Genomic DNA, 22,583 nt, shown 5'->3' on the forward strand with positions numbered 1-22,583 from the left:
ACTCTCTCTCTCTCTCTCTCTGTCTCCCTCCCTCCCTTCCTTCCCATCAGAAAAGACGATTTCAAGGGTTTTTTTTTGTTTTTATCTTTTGTTTCTTTAATTTTCTTCCATATCCCCTCTCTCTCTTTCTCTTTCTCTTTCCCTAAGCAGAAGTAAGTAGGGAAGAGAGGGATGGAGATGGGATTGATGAAGTTGATCATGATCATGATCATCATCAATCATCAGGAAAAGAAAAAAAGAAACAAAGAGAGATCACCATCATCATCACCACCACCACCCTTGAACCCACCAAACCAAAAATTCTCTCTCAGACTTTAGAATTTTTAGGACTAGAGATTACCCCACATCCATTCGCCCCCCACAAAAAAAAATTAAGCCCACAGCAACGCCCCCCCCCCCCCCCCCCCACCCCCAACAAAAAAAAAAAATGGAACTCACTGATTTACAGCAGCACCAAACAGATAAACAGACCAATACCAATACTTCCTCCACCACCACCACCTCCACCACTTCACAATCTTACCACTTCTCACCCTTCCACCTCCACCACCACCACCACCATCAGCAGCAGCAGCAGCATGCCCGCTCTGCCCCATTTATAGCCTCTATCTCCATCCCACCAGCAGCTGCCCTCACAAGTAGTGTTGCTGGTGCTACTAGTACAACTTGTGCTGCTGCAGCCGGTGGCAACCGCACCCCATCTTCCGCCTCCCCCTCCACACCCTCCACCAGTGCTTCTCCTTCCTCCGCCGCCGTCGATGCCTCCTTAGCTATAGCCACCAGATCCGAAACCTTGATTGACCCCTCCAAGAAGCCTCCTCAACAACAGCAAGAAGCAGCTCAACAGCAGCAGCCACCCAAGAGATCCACAAAGGACCGCCACACCAAAGTTGACGGCCGAGGCAGGCGTATCCGAATGCCGGCTGCCTGTGCAGCTAGGGTTTTCCAGTTGACTCGAGAGCTAGGTCACAAGTCCGACGGCGAGACAATCGAGTGGCTTCTACAGCAAGCCGAGCCAGCCATAATCGCCTCCACCGGCACGGGAACCATCCCGGCTAACATTTCAACCCTCAACATATCCGTCAGGAGCAGCGGCTCCACTCTCTCTGCTCCTCCTTCAAAATCAGCTCCTCATTCTTTCCACAGCGCGCTAGCCTTAGCTCACCACCCCTATGAGGAAGGGTTTTCCCACATGTTGGGTTTTCAGCAACAGCAGCAGCATTTGTTAGCAGCAAATCAAATGACGGAAGCGATTCCCAGCGGAGACGGTGGCGGAGATAGCGGTGGCGGCGGTGGGCAAGATGCCACGGAGAGTTATTTAAGGAAAAGATATAGGGAAGATTTGTTTAAAGAGGAAGGATCAAGCGGCCGCCAAGGAGACGGCGCAGATGAAACTTCACCTTCTCCTCCAAATAAGCAATTCAAAGTAGGAGGAGGTGGTGGCGGTGGTGGCATGCAGATACCGAAAACACAAGATGTTGGAGGGCCATCATCCAGCATGCTGAGGCATGCCAATATGATACCCGCCACTGCGATGTGGGCAGTGGCACCGGCACCCAACAGTGGTGGCGCAACTGGTAACGCGTTTTGGATGTTACCAGTTACTGCTGGTGGCAGCAGCCAGACAATATTGGCGGCCACATCTGGCGGGGCTGTTCAGCAGCAGCCATCAGAGCAACAGCACCACCACCACCAGATGTGGCCATTTCCGAGCTCCAGTGGGAACACGCTACAGGCTCCCTTACATTTCATGCCGAGGTTTAATATCCCAGCCGGGAACCTTGAGACGTTTCAAGGTGGGAGAGCTAGCCCACTGCAGCTGGGATCAATGCTAATGCAACAGCAACAGCAGCAGCACCCGTCTCAGCATTTAGGTTTGGGAATGTCTGAGTCTAATCTGGGGATGTTGGCAGCTCTGAATGCTTATTCAAGAGGGGTTGGTAATTTAAATATGAATTCTGATCACCAAAACCACCCAATGGATCATCAACAGCAGCACCAGCCTCAACCTACAGATAGTGGAGAAGATGGTCCAAACAGTTCTCAGTGATAGTTTTGAGTTCTGATTTGATTCTGCAGGGGTTGTTTCACTGCATACCAATTCGTCCATATGCCAAGTTGATTTTCTCAACTATATATGTATATGGGAGTAGAACTGAAGGATTGATTGGCTGGGTTCGTTTTGCAGTTTCCAGATTAATTAGAAGTTGAGAGACATGGTGATGAATTAAGTGCTTTGAAGGATTCATGAATGATGAAGATTTTTCTCTCCTTGAAGAGAATAGTGAGGTATCTTCTTCTCCATTTTCTTTCGTCTGTGATCACTACTATCGATCGTAATTATTTTTTGGTTTGTATTTTTTTTTTTTGGTTTGGAATATTTTCTAATAGTAGTAGTAGATAGTTATCGTGGAGGATTTGCCATTGTACAAGTTGTTTAGCTTGGTCCAAAGGGACATTAGGTAGAAGCGAAAAGAGAGAGAGATTGTCTGTATAGGAGGATTCCGTATATTTGTTGAGTATAATACTACTGATATTCCAATTTGTTTTGCTCATTTTTTGAACGAAAAAAAGGGGAAAAACAAGCAAAAATGATCTCTCTCCCTCTCCCAGACAAGAAGAATCAGCAATGCAGACCATGGATCCGGGGTTTTTTTTTTTTTTTTTTTAAATAATAACAATATTTTAATTTTACTTTTTCTTTTATCATGATTATTTGCCCACTTTCCTTTGGTGGGATTCTGTTGTTTGGTAAATTCCAACTAAGTTGCGTTTGATAAAATTGAAATTTGAAATCTGTTAAGTTATTGAATTGTTAAATATTAAATTTAATATATTTGAGTACATATAACATTCAATAATAAATGAATAGATTATCACTTAATTTTGAGAGCAATTTTTATCTAGTAAATTCAATGTCACTTAATTAATTTCAGATGTTCAATTTTTAGTTATTAAAAACGGTCTGAATATGTTAAGATCTGACTCTATTAAAGTTAAGTGCTGAATTAGATAATCAAACAGGATCTAAGTGATGTTTCGGATAATAAATTGTACCTTTATACTTATCCATATATATATATATATTACAAGAAGTGTATAAACTTGTCAAGACCGAGTTCCATTTTGTTTGGATTCTCTTATTGTTTTATCTTGCACCGAGGCCAGGATTGTTTGTAGGATAATCACGTCCAAAGTGCAATACCCAGCCATTATTCCCATTTTTCAATCCCCTGAAAAAGAGGAAATAATCAATCAGAGTTAAAATCAGAGTAGCGCTGCTCCCAATTCGTACTGGTACTTAGGATTTGGAGGAGCTACAAAATGTAACCCCACTGACTGACCGATCCAGTTCATTGTTCTTTGGCCCAAATAATACGCTTTTTTTTTTTTTGAGTGCATTCAAAGTTTATTTTTTCATTTTCTTTGGTACCGTATTCACACATTCTGAGGCTGAAACTGACTTTTTTTTAAAAAAAAATAAAAAAAAAATTTTGTACAGTCAATTCAAGATGACTTCCTCGTTTGTTTTCACTGCTAAATCAATCATTGTCATACGTTGTTCATATTGAGAGTTGCTTTGTGGCCCGCTAGGTTTATTTATTTATTTATTTTTGACTCTGATTATACTACTTTTGTCTCGAGAAAAACTTGAATGGTTTTGTTGTAGAAATAAAATGATAGATCATGATCATCCCTTATTTGGCATTGATCAAGCCGTTGTCAAAGGTGGAGCCAGTCCTTTTTTTATCTTGTTGCAGATTCTTTACTCCTTTTTCTTCTCCTTCTGAGCAAGCACTTTACAAGAATCCAATGCAAACTTCGCAATTATGATTTTCAAGAAAATTGGCCTATCCGATTCAGTAGTAGTGATTTCAATACCACCTCTGGCTGTGGTGTGGGGCTGCAATTATTATATACATGACCAGGCCCACGGCGTCTATCTACTTCTTTGTTTATCCTCCTCCTACAAGGACTTCTCCTTTCCATATCATTGGCATATTTCGGTAAAATTTATTTACTACCCAACTTTTCTTTCTTTCTTTCTTTTTTTAAAATGTATAAAGAAAAGAAAAGAAAAGAATTCACAAAACTGAACTTTCATGCATTATTAGTTTTCATTTGCACGTATTTATTTGATTGTATTATAAACATATTTTTTTAAAAAATTAATCCTTATGTAGCATATCAAAAATGTATATTTTTTAACAAAATTATCTCAAATAATCTCCTATCCAAACACACTACTCTCTGTCGGAAAATATGAGTAGGGTGGGATTCAAAAAGCATTGGTTGAAAAGCACACACAAATTCGAACATGGATGATGGTCATGTGTCGGTATCTACCAATCCATGAACTGTTATGCCATTTTTAGTGAATCCATCAAAGAAAGAAAATATTCATTAATAATAATATTATTATTGAAAGACTTCCCGCCATAGTAATAGTAACCAGTAAGTCAAGTGGAGGAGTGAGTGATACATAGCTAATAGAGGATATTGCATGCACGGTCCCATTAATCCGTGATTTTCGCAGTAACGTGTAATCATTTTTCTTCTCATGCTTTTTTGACGTAACTTTTGTTTGTAATAATTATTGTGGCCGATGTTGATGCATTTTCCTCTCTTTCTTTTTCTTTTTTCTTTTTTTTTTTTTTTGGGTGGGCAGAATGTCAAATGTACATAATATAAGCCTCCTCAAAGTCAATCTTCTTTTTTCTTCCAAATACCCAAAATAATTTTTTTTTAAAAAAATTCTCTCAGTTTTTATGGGCCCGAAATGAATTAAGAAAAAGTAAAAAACCCAAAAAAAGAAAAAAGAACAGCGAGATGAATTGTGTAAATGTTATAGGATTGACCTCTCCCAAACTGGGTAGAAGCGGAAGGAGCTGAGAATTGTGTGGAGATTACTGTTTTGGGAAACGACAGGAAAGAAGCTCAAATAATGAGTTGTACAGTTTCCAAGTGGATGGACAGTTCAGATTCTTATAAAAATGGTGTCACATTATCACATGGGTCGCTCAGATAAGATAAAAGAGCATTCTTATGGTATATCGTATATGCTTGCATCCTTTTTCCTTTTTCTTTCTTTTTTTTTTTGAACACAATTTGATTCGTATTTTTAGCAGTTGTGAATGGAATAAGTTCCCTTCCCAACCCACGCTCTTCACGTGCGTGCCTCTCTATCCATCATTAAACGCTCGCTGCTGCACACACACACTTCCGTCTTGTGACTTTTTTTGTTCCGTGCAGTTATTCTCAGAAATATTAGAGAAACGGCAATTAAGTTTCGGACGAGACGAGAGATTATGAATGAATGAATGAAGACTTCATTCTCAAGTTAAGACTTGAGACCATGGGATGGGATATTGGGATGGTATTTTCTACGTATTTTGTTGACGTAGATGCTAATACTACGTGTTATGCATGTGAGACGGTAAAAAGTTTAAAAGAAGAAAGGAAACCGCGTCAAGAGCACAAGTCAACCTTCCCTCCCCCCCAATTTCTTCACCCGCACATGATTTACGACACACACTCTACTTTCAACCGGATTACAACATTAACGTGCGCCAACTCCGCAATCTTTGGAGTTTGTGGAAAACACACAAAGACAACACACCCAATCCCCCTCTCTCTCTCTCTCTCACACACACACACACAGAGATAGAGGATTAGAGGGTAGCCAGGTCCATGTCAAGGAAAAAGCGGAAAAGAAAAAGCATAAAGTTGATCCCCAAAATTCAATCAAAGCTGCTCCTCCACAGCCTACACGAGATAAAAAAACATAAGAATGCACTTACAATGGACACCCGTTTTCCACAAGTATGCCTTGCCTGCTGATAAATCTCAACCTCGTTTCAACTACTAGCTCCTTTTTCTTCTTTTTTTTTTTTTTTAATAATCTTTAAGGTGACAAGGCACCTATAAAAACGTTTGCATCTGAAGCAACCCAAAAAAGAAGAAGAAAAAAAAAAACCCCAATTGATAAGATAAGATAAGCCCGTCTTTATAAAAAGGCAAATGGGGAGGTTTAGAATTTGTACATTATACAACACCACCCTAATTTAAAGCTTTTAAAACTGTTTCTGACTTGAGATATGTACAATTGCTGAAAACAAAAATAGTAAGAGAAGAAGTGCACTGTGAAGACTCTACAGATGTGATGTCCATATAGAGAAGCACTTCCTTACCAACATATTATTATTACCCTGCAGTCAGTCTGCCTTCATCTGACCCTTGACCATCTGTATATATCCATTTCACTGCTTAAAGAAGGAATTCTGGGGGGCTTCATTATTAACCTTTTGGGCATTATTCAGGCAGAGCCGTGGGTACCTTCAAACATTTAAGTTGCCAATATATTTGTCACACATCTCATAAATTCCACGGCTTCAGTGAAAGCCTCATTATCTGACTAGACCTGCACTGGAAGAACCAAAGATTTTTGTAACACACCACACAAACTAGCAATATTCACTAGTTATTTGAAGTCGAACCAAAGATAAGATGTTTAGAAAGATTCATCTGTCACAGGCAGACGTACTGATCAAGATGTGTATCACATTAGTTAGGTCCTCAGAGTGCCTTGTCCAGCTATTTCTGATGTGACTTCCTAGGGAAGAAAGACAGGACTCGCAACCTACAGATCACCACCAATAATGATTAGTATCTTAAGTGGACCACAATACAAGTGTGTTAAATAACAGATGATAATCCATAGCGTCTGCCCTCTAATGCAAACAAGCTAGAAACTGAAGTCAAACGGAGAAGGGGCTTAAACTCAACTATAAAATCACAGCCAAAAGATCATATTTTTGTCACACACATGGTGGATACATGCAATGCTATGGCAATACAACCGTCAAAATACACAAAACTCATCACTTGTACCCTGGGAAGTTAGCATAAGAGACCATTTGGTAAGACTTGAGCATTATAAAACAACAAGGGCACAGCAAAGGCATCTGACAAGAAGTTAATCCTTGATATCAAGGCAAGACAAAACCACTTTTCTAGGATCTGTGGACAAGATTCATGCGTTCAACAATTTCCATACCTATCACATATTGCAGCTTTATTTGAAGTTTGAACTGTAAAATCTCTGAAGGGCATCATGAAAGAGCAAGATTTAAGGCATATAAATTCCAGAACCAACAACTACATGAAGATATACCAAGGGAAGTAAAGAACTAATGTAAACAACTACATGAAGATTTAAGGTAATTTTTCTTACGATGCGTAATCAGCAGCAAAAAATATTGGAAGCCTTCCCAATCCAAAACCTTCCCATTGTCTTCTTGGAAGAGCAATAATTTTGTCAGCTTCTGAGCCTGTGGCTGTGAGAACAAACTAAAGATGGCAAAAATCAGCACCAAACCGTACCAATTCAAAACCACAATGCTAAACATTCTTTTAGTTAACAGAGATGGGATGGATGAAAATATAAAGTTCATGTACATGGCAGTATAGAAATAACAGGAACTCACCACAATTGAACTATATCAGTCATTTTGGATGCAATGCAAGCCACAGCAGGTTTATTTAAACCGTGTAGGACTTACATTAAATTGGTTGCCTTTAAAATTCTTCATCTAAATTTGAAAAGCTAATAGTTATCACATATGAGGACTTTAAACAGCATCTTTGGCTATACTCTCTGGTAATCAAGTAAGAAATTTAAGTATCACAACTGACCAATAATATTATACTTTGCTTTTTTCTTCATTTTTTGTCATAGAAACCAACCAACAACCCCCCCCCCCCCCACAACCCAAAACAAAAAAAAAAGAAAAAAGGAGCAGAAAAAAAGACTGTTAATAGAATACTGCTTGTGATTGCATAGACAGGAAGATATATTGATCAAGAAATAGTGAGAAGAACAGCTGCGACTTACAAGTGGGTAGAGTATAGCCATAACTCCATAGCTAACCAGAGGAGAGAAAAAGAATATAGCTAGAATACAAGGGCATCCTGAAGGACAATTATAAAAATTCAAACAGATAGTCAATAATACATCTCAGAAGAACAGCAAAAGACTGAAACTGATGTATTCCAATTGCTTTAAACATTAAGAAAGCATCCCTCACAAATTTAAAAAGTTTTCTTTTGCCACAAGGCTTCAGTTCCACATATTCATGAAATAAAATCTTCCCCACTTGCTATGAGAGACTACATAATGACTTCAGTGACCAAAAGTATTAGTTCTTTTGCATGTTTTGTCAATAAAAAACTTGTCATCCAACGGAAACTAATCCACATAAAAGTTTGTCAACATAAACCATTCAGCTCTGTGCAAACCAAATGACCAACTCAGATGAAGGATATAGAAGACGAAAAACAATGATCATCCATATGACGCAGGTAACAAATTACTTAATCACCAACAAATCCAACTGAGAAATCCAAACTACCATGCAAGCATTAGAAAAGGGGAAAGCACACACCAAGACCTACTACTTATACATAAAGACATAGAATCAATACCTAAAGCCCCACTACCTTCAAGTAATTTTTTGTCTAGGAATATCATCTGGAGTTTGACCTCCAATAGCATATCACAAAATGCTCGCACAACCCCAATACTCCTCCATCAAGGAGGTGCCCAGGGGAGTTCTTCATTGGCGGGCAGGTGTGGGGAGAGGTAAAAGAGAAACAAGCTGGGGCAGAGGGAAGGGCAAATGACTTGTAAGCAATACATAGTTGAAAGTTAAAATCAACTTTTCTCAGAGGTACAAGGTTATACCAACTAACAACTTATCCAGTCTTTATGAGTACATCACAATAGCAACAAACAAACTGTACATCACAAAGTTGAGGCAGTTTAAGTTGAAAATACACAGTTTGATGACATTCCAGTTACTGTAACCGTGTTATAGTATCATCAGATAACCTCTATGCAGTGTTCTGGAGTTGGACTTCTATAGGAGAATTTATTGTGCTTTCAAGCTAACAATACAGAACTCCAACTAGATATTAACAACATGCATTGAGACAAAAGGAAAATAAAAAAAAAATTACCAAAACCAGCAAAAAATGCCCAGTTCGATTCAAAAAAGTCCAGCCTCTTGCCCAGACTCAATCCCGAAAGATTCCATTTGTAGCTGAGAAACATAAAATTAAGTAACATGATCTTTTATCTAAATTAGAGCAGACAGGACATGACAAACAGACATTAAAATTCCACCACTTACTCAAAACAATAGTAAGCATACATCCAAGAAAGAAGCAAAAAATTTATTGCCTTTCCAATATAGGGAATAAATCCAGTAACATAAACCTGTAGGCAGTCCAGAAGGCAAGAGTTAATTATCATTAAATTACAAGAACTGAGAGCATTATCTTCTTGAAATATTAAAATCTATCTCACCTGGAAGAAGAAGAAACTTAATAGGAGTACTGAGTAGACCTGTTCAGCTATGCCAATCATAATCCTGGAAACAAATGAAAAATATTGATGGCTGAATTCTGCAAAAAAAAATGTAAAAGCTGCAAACTTATTTGAGATATAAGACCTCATTCAGCAGCAACATGAACACCATCAACTAATAAAGACAGGAATCCTACCCCTCGAGGTCCATTGGTTTATCAGCATGACTCCTACTCTGCAGAGTTGGTGACTGCAGTTCATTGTCTGATTCTTCACCAGCATGGCCATAGTTCGTGATGGCAAAAAATCCATACTTAGCAATGTCATTATACCTAGATGAAATGCACGCAAGTAAATATGAATGGTAAAAAAAATCACATTTCAGTATTGCAAATCATAAATAATTAATTGTCTTAAGCTAAGCACAATCATGATACATGATAAGTTTGTACGATGTCATCTCTAATACGATACAAAATAAACATTACAAGAATAACTTTGTCTATGCAATACATGATAAGTTTGAGAAACACCCAAGGAATATGCAGTACAAAAAATGGATATAAGAGTCACACATATTACTGTCCACCTATAAAGACTAAATACTCGCATATAATGATTAAGCCAAGAACTTAGATAACTAAAAGAGATATACAAGATCTTGGTTTGGCATTACAAGGTTACGAAAGTAAATTAATTTGTTCCATGTTGCTTTCAACAGAAAATCTGATCCAAACTTTCGAAATTGCATAAAGCCTGTCTAAAAGATTTGTTCTTTCACATCGGTTTCAAATTTCTGAGGCCAACAAGAGAACAGAAAATGATTAAATTCCTTTAAACAAATCCAACTAACTACATCAATAGTTGGTCGTCACATTATGATAACATCACTTGGTAGTATTTACAAATTATATACCACAGAATTAATCACACTCTTGAGAACTGGATCATTAACGAACTTACTTTTGCTTCAGCTTAATCTCTAAAAATTGAGATTTGGATACATGAGCTAATCCTCAGGATCAAAAGAGCCCTCAGAAAATTTAAAAGCTTTCTGGAAATGTAACAGACTTTGAGAACCTAATCCTTATCCATGATTTAAACAATAAAAAGGTGCACCTACTGATATTTTTAATGACAGAAATAGACATTGTTTCACTCTTCTGAACCGTATTTTGTCCCTCAAGGCCCATAGTACAAGTAGCTCATCCAAAAAAACTACCTTTTGAAATAGGAAAAAGGTGCTATATCCATGATTTCATATTCAGGAATTAAAAGTGGAAGGAGATAATCCTGAAAGAGTCGTCAGAGAATAAGGCAATACCATAGGGTGCTAAGAATATAACTTAGTATATACAGGGGGTAGAACCAGAATACCTGCAAAGAATCATCATATCGAGTTATTCATTTATAAAATATCAACTGATAAAACTCGTCCAAAACTATAGTACAGATATTATCTGGATTTTCATTTTCCAGCAAAAAGAGCAAATAAAATTTTGAAAATTTTATTGAAACACTTGCAAGCAATGTTATAACATTATATTATAACCATATATAGAATTTGAAGCTAATATCAAGGTACACAAGTTGAAAATTCGCCAAAGTATTGAAGTTCAACAATAGGGTTACTTACATAGAAGAACTGTACAAGTCCTAGGCGTAAGAAGGAATAAAATCTCAAAGTACCCCCAAATGGGCATGATTCTAGAGAATGTTTGTCTGGGCACTGATTGGGTAGTATCCATTGCAGCACTGGGATTATCACTGCTTTTAGTGTTAATATACTGCACATCAAGAATGCTTGCTCAATGTCATTCAAACAGAGTATTAAAGTACAGCTGACAGACCAAATAAAGGGAGAGCACAAAACTCTACCACTAGATCATTACACATAAAGTAGAAATGAAAATTGAGTATCAACTGAAAAGTACAATCCGAAACATAGTTTCAAAATCAAGTTACAACAGTGTAAAATGGAAAAAGTATGTGCATTTCATAGAGCTAGTAACCCGCATTTGTTCTGCAAGGCAATATTTACTCTAGCTTAAGTAAGACAAAACTGATTGTAAATCTCTAGCACAGTTCTGGTATGCCTTAAAGCAATTGTGCACTTTTTCTCTTTGCTCTTCAGTCATAACACTTAAAAGAAGTATCTAAGTGGATAATTCAGATTCTTGAGCTGTTAATCCAGAGCCACAATTATGTACTTGTTAGTAAGACATCAGACTTCGTTTTCCTGCTAACTCATTGCTTATTCCTCTTCGGTACCAAGAAATTAAGAGTTATTATAGCCCTTTCCTCCTCCTATATCATATTATGCTAAATGATTTAGTGGAACAGGTAACTTTGTAAACAAATAATGCGAGGTTCACTTGTCCTCTCAGGAGCTTACTGTTCGCTCATGGGGAGATGGCAGGGTTTGGGCATTGTGGGTCCATGTCAGTTAGATTGCAAATACAATGATACCTCAAGGAAGGTAGAAAACAACAGGCTGACTAAATCGGTAAACATAGGAGGCACTGAGTATGATCTCCCACAGCCTGCAATGCTCCTCTGATTTCAAAATAGGAGTATTTGCATCCATTAATTTTGAGAAACTCTTAAAATATGGAGTGAACAAAGTTGTTTTGTTGATGCCGTGCCTTATGTCAGTGGCGGATCTACTTGAAGGTCAATGGGGACATGTGGGCCCATCGATGCCCCCCATTGACCAGAGGGAAATTTCATTTCTAACCATTGGATTTTAAAAATATTTTATTTTTGCCCTACTACTTTATGAATGTGCCCCCACTGGCCACAGGAAAAATGTACATTTGAACATTGGGTTGTCAAAAAAAAATTGTTTTCACCTTTATATTTGGTACAAATTCAACATAAAAATGTGTCCATGAGTGATTAGGTAATAATTTTTAATAAAAAATCACATACCAGACATAATTCATCACTTGATTATGATTACATGTCCAAACTCAATACTATAATGTGTTTAATATAGTGTCGACCTTTTATGTACACCAAAAATTCGTACGATAGCTAGTTGTAGAACATTAGTTAGTTCCTCATGTCCTCTGGTCTTCTTATTGGTTATATAGGCTCTTACATGATACTATTGAGACTGTGTATATTATTATTGCCGAATAATAATTGCAAAATTTTAAAAAAATTATATTAATTGTGCCCCCACAGAAAATTTTTTCTGGCTCCGCCACCGGCAGTGGCATATGTGCAACCATTTAATGTGTCAAAAAAATAACAAAATTCAACCTCAATATCATTACTAAACTTCAACTCCAAAAAAGGATAGATTAACCTTCCAATTTTTCACCAAAAAATCAAAATTGCAGTTTGTTCTATCCACCTTGAAATTCACAAGAGGCTTAGTCATTACTGGTAACACATCTTTGATTCAATGTTTAGAACATTACACCATCCTCAGACTACATATAAAAAACGCCTTTTTCAACAAAGAGAAGCTCTCTCTCTCTCTCTTAATTTAGAAAAAAAAACGCCATTATTGTCAATCCTTCCAAATACACCACAAGACATTTCCTCTAAGCATACAGTAGCTAGAAGAAAAAAAAAGTTCCAAAAAATCCTCAAAAAAAAAAGCTCTTTCAACTAATTGGGGACAATGACAATCATCAATTAATAAATGAAAAGTGACAGAGCAAGAGAGATATGGATGGGAGTACCTTCCTAGAAAGATGAAGCCATTTAAGAGAAAACACTGGCCAGTACGGATCGTAAGCTCCCTCGACCTGCAATTCAACAGCAAAAATATTCATGAGAGGAGCAGCAATTGGAAGAACGGAAGCAGATGAAATATTTGATCAGCAAAGGAGAGAAGACCTAAGACAGTAGATTACGACACGGTGAAGACAGCAGGCTTCTCGGAGACCTTCCAGCCATAGCAGCGACGCCTGCTTCGATTTTGCTCTGAGAGTGGCCATCGGAGGGCCGAGGCTTTCCATGTCGGAAATTTGCCCAGAAATTAAATCAGAGGCTAATGATTGGGTCGTTTGAAGTGGGGGTGCGTTGTATACTACTTTTGCTCCCACGATTACGAACAAGGCAATAAACTCCTCAGCTCAGCTACGACTACAGTAAAGACACAGAAGGCCAATGCGGTCGCTAAACTGCTTGGAGTAGTTCTGGCTTCCAAGAAACCAACGCCAAGTGGGAAATATGCTTGTACTGTATTCTGTGCTTCTTTTTAGCCCTTTGTGACACGGAAGAAAAGGAAATAAAAATACCAATGATGTAAGCTTGACAGGGAAAATTGAATTTAGGCCAAAGCAAGGTAGATTCTAATAATATGCCACCAGCCCTATGGCACGGTGGTCACTGCCAGGCATTTTAAGTGTTGGGAGGTCGAGGAATTCAACCCTTGTCCCTCACTAAATTATCATTATATGTATATGTGGTTGTTTTCGATGGAGTTTCTAGTCCGATCGGCTTTATCTTTTTATAGATTAAGATAGATTAAATTACAGAAATGTTACCGTTGCAATCAAAAAAAAAAAGATAGATGCTAATAATACAATCTTGACACTAAATTAATAAACATGTGCATCAAGACATCAATACGGAAATTTATAAACATATTTATCACTTGTTAAAAATTTATATGTCAAAAATTTAATCCCAACTGCTCAAATTCAAGATTATCCATGTCCCACCATAAACTAGTGATCGTAGAGAATTTAGATTAACGAAAATTATAATTTGGACCATAGCAATACAACGTAACTCACAACTCTAAACAATTGTTCTTTTGCTTCAGAATAAAAGACTACTTGCCTTTCTTGAAAAATAAAGCATACACATTAAACAAATACAACAACTATACACATGTTAAATCGCTGTGTTTTTTGAAGGGGGTATATGTAACTATAAAAGTTTAAGAGAGCTACATAAATTTAGCACAAACTTTGTGAATTTATGCTTCCTTTTCTCCTTTTCCTCTATATTTTTTTGATGTAGGTGAAGCTGCACCATCATCTGCTTTGCGACCATCTTTTGTGTACATTTAGGACCATTTATCCTATGAATTCGATAGATTGGAGAAACTGTTTTCCTTTGCCTCTAAAATACAATACATGCTAGTCCACTCATGCATTTATTTAATTTCTGTTCCAATTGTCTGGCCAAAAAATACATACATGAGGCTACTAATGCAGTACATATTTTTTCAATAATTGGCATATTCTCTCTTAAAGTAAGATATTCGAGTCCACGTCCTTGAGATGCAAACTGAGAGGAACCATTTTGATTTGTATGGACAATCTACTCAAATATTACATTACCGTCCAGTCTTCCAAGTGAGTGCCACAGTTCTAAGAGGCAAGTATCTATTCGGCCTTCTTTTCTTTCTTTCTATCTTCCCTTTTCTTTTTGGTGTTGTTTTGTGGAAAAAAGGAAAAAAGAGCCAACAACAGTAAAGTATGAGTGAAGGAGAGGGAGAGATACAACAGGTGGGGGGGCAAAAACTCTTCCTTTCCTCCCGATTGTATACAAAAGATCGCATTTGGAGGCTCTGACAAAATACAATTTCACATTGGTGTGGTCTCTTCTCCGAAGAAGCAGGACTCTGAAGAATGACGGCTGAATATTATAAAAGGAAAAATCCCAAAAAATAATTATGTTCTGAGTGAATCCTGCCGCCTCAGAGGGATGCCTTCTTGGCCAAAACCATCCTCCTCATCAGTGTGCTTGGAAAGCCGCAACGATGAAGGTGTAGAACCTAAACAATGCATGAACAAATGCAACATCACATATAATTATCATTGCTACATGGATTCACCCCCAAAGAGATGAAACTAGTAGTAGACACATGGATTCAAAAGTTCTTGAAAATCATCAGTTCGATAAAAAGATTCAGCAAAAGAGAGCATGGAGCATACTGTCCGCCATGTCTTTTGTTTTATGAAGAAGAAAGGTCCCAGAAAGAATTGTAACAAATCCACACATCTCTGTCACTATTTGAGTTGGATTCTGCCTATCCCAATCCTGTTAACAAAACGAAATTAACAACATATCCGAAAAGGGTGCTGTTTCAGAAATTACATATTAAAGCTGATCCTCGTAATATAGCATAATGGGTAACCAATCCCAATCAAGCAGAAAGGCGATGCTGTTCTGAAAAGGTAAGAGGATTACCTTGAACATGATCACGCTAGCCAATATAGTAAAGGATGTAAACATAACGTAATAGATAGGCGAAACAACAGCCGTGTTGAATGTGTCAAGTGCCTGCATTCAACATTATGCATACATAAATTAGTAGAAGAGGAAAAGAACAGAATAAGGAAGCTCTTTGGTATGAAAAAAAAAATTGATTTTTTCTTTAAAGCTGCTGCTCTCTCTCTCTTTCTCTCAGTGAATTTGTGCAAGGGCAGACCAAACCTGGCACCTGGGAAGTAATCATCTGATTCTCAAAATTTTATCGCCTTCCCATAGGAAAGCAATATGTTTCACAATTGAAGTTTCAACAAGAAGACCTAGCTTTTGATCCATAGGGGCAGTGATTTTGTGATATATGTGGGGAAGAATCATTGTTTAAAATCCCCCCGGTGCTTCTTATCTTGAAACAAAGATGCTTCTTATCTAGAAAGAAACACTCACCAATTGATATCTTTTAACCAATTGATATCTTAACTATTATTTCATGGAATTCAAAAGATCAAAGGAAGATAGCACAGTCAAAGAACGAAAAGCTATTACCTTATTCAAATAGTTCATTTGGGTAATGACACAAACCATCACCACCAAAGTAAAGAACCACGTCTGTGGATATACAAGTTGATTCATTCCTGATAGCGTTAGCTTCAGAGCAATTCCGAGTGCTTTGACACTCATGACCTGTCACAGAGTATCTCCTTAATTGATTTATTCTGTGTGAAGATCATGAAAGGATTATTTTTTTCCCTCTCAGAAAAGAATAAAAGTATGCATACCGATAAAGATCCAACTAGCGAACACACTCCGATATAAAACAGTATGTGAGTCTGTCCATATTCAGGGATATAATGAAATATAAGGATCAGGACAGCTATTATAACCACAGCTGCATAGAAGAGAAAGGCTGCAAGAAAAATTTGCACTGACTTAGAAGGACATGAAGAAAAAGAAGCAAGCGAAAGAAATGACCACCAAACTTTCACCATTGCTCAAGAGACCAATCAAAAGGTCGGTGATATTAGAATTTCACCTGGTTCAGTAGCTAGCTGCCATACTTCTGCAACAGATTCAATTGCACGTTCCTGAGGAGCATGGAGTACAATTGTTGTGGAACCCACAACGCACAAGGCACAACCAAGAATTCCAAAAGTATGTAGCTTCTCTCGTAAAATTATGTGCGCAAGCACAGCACTGCAAGACAACTATTTAGTCAGTAAATGAAGCAGTGAAAATTACATCAAACCAACCAATGCGAGTTCATATCATACCTGATAATAATACTAAGTGCACCAAGGGGAGTCACTAAAATAGCAGGTGCAAATGCATAAGCTGCAAAATTAGCAATCTCTCCTACAATCACTGTTGCGACAGAGACAACCCATCAGATATATAATTGCATTTTCAGCTGTATCAGCCAACAAACAGTTCATGTAACTAATTTGCAGCAAAGTAAAAAGTTTAATAGAGAATCTTTCATCACTTCATGATGAAATAAAGAAACGGACAAATGGAATAACAGGAGAAAGAAAAGACAACGAGTAATCAAAAAAACACAAGTTCCAACAAGCAAGCTAATAAAAGATCTTCTTCACAAAGTTTACTTGCTTTATAGAAAAAGGCATGCCAACCATCACAAAGAAATCAAGATGAAAGAAAAGGAGCTTCATATTTTACAAAGCAAAAGTTGGAGACTATGCTCTGAAAATAATGTATATTAGAGCACTCCATCCTCTACACCAGACAGATAGACAATAATAAGATGAAAAGTGGAGTGCATCTCAAACTCCGGGATACAAGTCATAGGCCTCCAAGTTCTTTACTCTTGCAGGTAAACAAATTAATTTTTGACTCTTCTTTCCACCAGATTGGGAAAAAGAACAAAGATCGGATTCAAGGTTGATATATTTTCCCTCCCCACAGAACTACATGTGGATAAGTTGTTTTAGCCTATAATACAAGAACACTTTAGAAGCATTTGCTTACAAATAACAATTCTCTTCAGAGAAAGAGAAGTTCATCAATATATAGGCTAAGTGAAGATCTAGAGAAATGCAATCCTCAAAAAATGTTAAAACCTTCCTACAGTTTCTATTCCATTGACATCCTTTAGATTTCTTACATGAAGTCAGTCATCATGTTTGAAAACAGGTTTCAGTATAAATCCAACTCAAAGTGTTAATTCATACTTGTTCCAAAATCACATAGGTCCCATCAATAAAGAATGCAAACAGAATAATCAAGAAAAATCTTCATGAAATCATGCAGAATTAAAATGTTGATTCAGTTTCCAGAGTATTAACATGAAGCTCAGAAGTCGAATAACGGGACTTGAACTCTTTAGGCTATTACTTTCAGACCCTGTCTGAAATTTGAACTCGTACTTGTCTATGCTCTTAATTTCAACTACAAAGTTGCAAATTAGATTCTAAAGGATCGCACCTTCAATCAACGACTTCTAACTCGTACAAATCCTGGTTTTCAGTAGAAAGCTTAAGAATCTTATTAAACCATCATAGCTGAACACCTGTGGCCTAAGGAAACAATAATACAGCCATAATCCACCTTACTGCACCTAAAATCAAGTAGCCTGATGTGTCTCTAATCCACATCATTACATGACCCACTTTAGATCAATTTTAGCCAACAATTCTAGATGCATCATAGTACGAAATGTTAATGGTTTAATATTTCAAAAGATTAAGTTTACCAGATACAAATTCTTTAATTAACAGTCTTTAGACAATAAATCTGATCACAGAGCATCTTAAATATTATGGTCTGTCTCAAAATAGCGGTTCAATGTTTCCTTCCAATGTGCCATGATAGTTGTATACAGTATACAAAATGATTTACTAGATGCATGCGTGAGTAAGGGATACGCGTTATTTTTGTCTTATGTCCGTCTTGCAACATGCAGCCTTTCAAGTGCTGTTTGTGCACTGAAGCAACAGTTAATCCCAGCATTTTATTACATCAGATCAAAGCCAAGGAGCTATTCTTCAACACAACTCTAGTTTTCTCTCACCATTAATCTGCATAGATTGTCCATGCTGTCAATTTCCACTATACTTCTGCAACAGGATGTCAAAATGGTTAGACCAATTAATCGGTTAAACAAATTTTGGTTATCCACAAACTCCAACTCTGGACAGAGCCATTCAAAACCATTCACCTATCGTCTCAAGGAAAACAAAGTAGCATATGAACCATGAGTAAGTTCATTCGTTTTTCTAATTGGTAACTCTGCATGCATTTAGACGAATTTCCTTCTAAAAGGTAAAGAAGCAGACAAATAAGATCTCATGACCCAAGCTTAACATCATACATGGCAAAGGAATATGAATAGACAACTCACTTGTTATCATGCCCACCCACCAAAGTGGTTCATATAGGTACGAATATCCTCCAACTCCTGAAATGGAAAAAAGAAAGAGCATTATAAACTGAAATGGTGAACAAGAACGCAAGGTAGAAAAGAAGTTCAAGCACAATGCATTCAGTAAATTAGTGGACCCTTTTAGTCCCAGTAAGTAATCACAATATTAGCAGTCCCACAACACAAGAGGTGCAATCTCCTTGACAAATGCTATTTATCAACTGACTTTCCGACATGATAGTGTAGTCTCAAGGGGCTTCTGCAATTCAATAGGAGCATATTTTCCAGACTGTGGCCCTGTTTGATAACCCAATTCAGCATTTTAACTTAATGGGTTCAGATCTTAACATATTCAGACGCATTTGATAACCAAAAATAAAACATCTTAATAAATAAGTGGTACTGAATTCTCTAGGCCAAACTTACTCCAAACAATAAGTGATAAGTAAATAGCTTAATGCCAAAAAAAAATAGCTTAATGCAAAATATGTTCAAATATTAAGATTTTAATACTTAATAATTTAGTAACTTAATATATTCAAACTTCAGATTTCAGATTTCAATTTTATCAAAAGTTCGCAAGATATTGTATGAAAGAAAAACGTCAGTGTTATAACCTTATAAGCATAAGGTACTTGCAGAGTCTTTCAAGTGAACAACATGATCCTCAAACTCACTCTCCAACATCCTACGCTGTGGAGACAATGGCTAATAGCATTTTTAGAGCTGACGACGACCATGTGGAAGATAAGCTTCAAGCTAAATTTTGGAACCATCTCTTTTTCACCCTGTTATTTTGTGTGCTTTGCATTTTTGAGTTTCTCAAACAAGTCACCACTTCTACCCTAGTTTAGGTAGCTATGTCGGCAGGAAGCACAAAATGCTGGCCTGGTGCGAAAAAGTGAAATGTCACCAAGTTTTAAATTAATTGCGCCATTGATCTAGTTCCAACACCAATGATGTAACCAAACATAAGCATACATAATGAATCAAGTCAAAATACAACGTATTCCAGTCTTCCTCCGCACCACAAATGTGAACGCAGTCCATAAAGACCTGAAGTACACTACATCTGCTTATAAAAACCTCAAAGATCTCAACTTCCAAAACTCAAAACCATCCCAAATACAAAATTACTAGTAGTTCATTCCGACAAATAAACATCGACTTCCGCAAGAGCATAACCACCCATAGGAAGTATACATCCAACTAAATGCATCAATTTGAAGTCAACCGAAGAAATAAGAAGCGCAACAAAATAATGAGCAAAAATGAGATAAAATTACCAGCCCTGATGCCGGAAGCCCCAGCTTTCTTTAAACCCTTTTTCTTAACGATGAAGCTAGCACCAATAAAGAGACTGGAAGACAATGCAAGAACTAGCCCTTTAATATTATCGGAGGACATGCCCTTGTACGAGTCTGTCAAGCTGCGCGAAGCCGCATCAGCAGCAGCAGACACCCCTTCTGCTGCCATTTCGTCCAAACAACCAAATAAACCCTAGCCCTTATCACAATCTCATTTCTAAAATCAATTCCACAGCAACAACTCCAAAGCCAAATTTGAACTTTTTCTGGTGGGTACCTGGGTATTTAAGTGGATCTTAACTTAAATTAGGAAAAATTGAAAAATTTCACAAATTCAGGGGAATTGTACGAGTTTGATTAGGGGGGTGGGGGGTTTGAAGATCTGAATTGAGAAGAGTAGCGGGTTGGGCTTGTAGGAAGGAGAGTGTACAGCTAAGACGGGTGTTATCTTTGCTGGGATTTGCTCAGATCGGAAGGCAAAGCACATGAAGTACTGAAGAGGGTTAGAATTTGTTGAGTAATTAGTTTTACCAGTACTAGGACTCCTCTCCGACTTCGTGTTGATGAAGACTACCCGCTAGCTTGCAGCTACTACCCGCTCCCTCAATCTCCACCGTTATTCTGCTTCGGTAAAACCCACTTTTTGCCGCTCTCTTTTTCACCTTTTCCTTTCGGATGTATTTTCTGATTTTCCGCATCACAGATTAATACTAGTAAGTAGTACTAATTGTTATAAATGGTGATTAACTCTTTTTCTTTTTCTAATTTTTCATGATTATGGGTATTAGAAGAACTAAATATAAATCTATATTAAATCAATTTCCCATTGCCAAGTTGATGTCATTTTCTTACGAAGAGAAGATAGAGAAGGACGAGATTTGAAAAAAAAAATGGCAAAATGCAGTCGTGGAAAATTATAAATTAGAATAGAACTTTTATTTCATGACCATATCATGTTGATTATTGAATTGGATTATGTTGAAAGCTTTAAATTGATAGATTTCAAAGATTTAAGAATGATATTATAGTTGATCTATTATAATTAAACAAAAGGGAATTTATTATTTTTTATCCGTAAGTAAATCCTAATTATAAACTTAAAAGAAACTTATTTACATACAACTATACTATGGAGAACTGGATTAAGCAATAAGACGAAAGGAATTGTAAATAGAAAATTATGAATTCAGTACATCCCACTTACTAAAAAAATACAAAAGAGGGAGAAACATTGGACTTGACTATTGACACTATACAATGAAAGGGAATTCCTACATTTTTGGTATAATACAATTTTAAAAATATTGTGACTCAATCAACAGAGTGTACAAGACATATCTGTCACAAATTCAAGGAGGCTAGTATATGAATTAGAATAATTACTAATGTCAATTGCGCCACACAATAAATGTGGTAGCACAATAATTATATATACATTAATACGATACATATAAACATTGGAATGATAATGTACAAAGAACATATAAAATTTTTGGCTCTGTTTGGATTTTTCATTTTTTGGAAAACAAGTTTTTCATAGATAATATTACAGTAATACACAAAAAAAAAACTCAAAAAATGCCATATCCATACAATATATTAAAAATAACTCCAAATACACCAAAAATTAAAAAAATAAAGTCTACAGTATTTTCTTCTTTCATCTATCACCACTACTACCACCACCCTCACCCACCATCTTCCTCCTCATTCCTCTCCCTCCCTCTTCCTTCTCCTTCTCTATCTTCCTCTTCTCTTCCCTTCCCCTTCCTTTCTCTTTTCCTGCCACATCTCACCTCCTCCCTCTAGCCTTAACCAGATCGAGACCTTTGGTTGTGACCAAAGGCCACGATCTAATCTCAATGAGGCAAGATCAGGGAGGGGAAGGAAGGGGAGGGGCGAGGTGTGGCGAGAAATGGGATGGAAGGGGAAGGGTGGGAGGGGAGCGAGGGAGGAAGAGGAAGAGGGATGGGGAGAAGAGAGCATGAGCGAGAGAGGGGATGGTGGGGGTGGTAGGTGGAGTATTAATTTTTAAAAATTATCTTAAAAATTTTTAAACTTTAAAAACACCTTAAATATATCCTAAAAACACCACTAAAATCATTTACAGTAAAATATTTCAAAAATAGCTAATCCAAACGGAGCATTTGTCATTATGCATTCGAATTTAAACGCCGACAATTGTATGCTATTTGTATTGGATACACACCATTTCTATGCCCTCTCGTTAATCGGTTTTGAAGACGTGCCTTTTAGACTACAAAGAATAAGAAATCTCGTTCATTTTGTTAATCTTTGTGCCTTTCGTTTTTCGAGAATATATATGGGAAATAAGCATTAGTTGGTCAAA

The 22,583-nt window shown here is 37.1% G+C and overlaps 3 protein-coding genes across 7 annotated transcripts; 1 reads left to right on the plus strand and 2 right to left on the minus strand.

Annotated features, from left to right (window-relative positions):
• The first annotated feature begins 427 nt into the window (after positions 1-427).
• LOC113760405 (transcription factor TCP8-like) lies at positions 428-2,555 on the plus strand. The gene has a single exon (XM_027302968.1). The coding sequence runs from the start codon at positions 428-430 to the stop codon at positions 2,048-2,050; it is 1,623 nt and encodes a 540-aa protein (XP_027158769.1). The 3' UTR covers positions 2,051-2,555.
• Positions 2,556-5,965: 3,410 nt separating this feature from the next.
• LOC113753987 (protein EI24 homolog) lies at positions 5,966-13,623 on the minus strand. 5 transcript variants are annotated; one of them, XR_003465118.1, is made up of 13 exons: positions 13,220-13,622; positions 13,063-13,128; positions 11,004-11,154; positions 10,692-10,744; positions 9,565-9,699; positions 9,368-9,431; positions 9,192-9,277; positions 9,019-9,101; positions 7,895-7,971; positions 7,235-7,350; positions 7,058-7,102; positions 6,545-6,640; positions 5,966-6,421 (listed from the first exon to the last, which is right to left on the minus strand). XR_003465118.1 is itself a non-coding variant. In XM_027298288.1 (13 exons), the coding sequence occupies exons 1-13, from the start codon at positions 13,339-13,341 to the stop codon at positions 6,376-6,378; spliced, it is 1,074 nt and encodes a 357-aa protein (XP_027154089.1). In that variant the 5' UTR covers positions 13,342-13,623; the 3' UTR covers positions 5,966-6,375. The 5 variants fall into 5 exon arrangements, 2 of the variants coding, with proteins under 2 accessions (XP_027154089.1, XP_027154104.1); XR_003465117.1 differs by having other exon boundaries at positions 5,966-6,426; XM_027298288.1 differs by having other exon boundaries at positions 5,966-6,435; positions 6,625-6,640; positions 13,220-13,623.
• A 960-nt stretch (positions 13,624-14,583) lies between these two features.
• Positions 14,584-20,835, minus strand: LOC113762626 (probable magnesium transporter NIPA4). Its single transcript, XM_027306159.1, has 9 exons — positions 20,213-20,835; positions 18,906-18,962; positions 16,819-16,909; positions 16,581-16,741; positions 16,327-16,454; positions 16,094-16,231; positions 15,530-15,622; positions 15,274-15,379; positions 14,584-15,113 (listed from the first exon to the last, which is right to left on the minus strand). Exons 1-9 carry the CDS (start codon positions 20,400-20,402, stop codon positions 15,010-15,012), a joined length of 1,068 nt encoding a protein of 355 aa, XP_027161960.1. The 5' UTR covers positions 20,403-20,835; the 3' UTR covers positions 14,584-15,009.
• Positions 20,836-22,583: the final 1,748 nt, after the last annotated feature.

This window comes from Coffea eugenioides, chromosome 2 (assembly GCF_003713205.1).
Source record: "Coffea eugenioides isolate CCC68of chromosome 2, Ceug_1.0, whole genome shotgun sequence".
Lineage (NCBI taxonomy): Eukaryota > Viridiplantae > Streptophyta > Magnoliopsida > Gentianales > Rubiaceae > Coffea > Coffea eugenioides.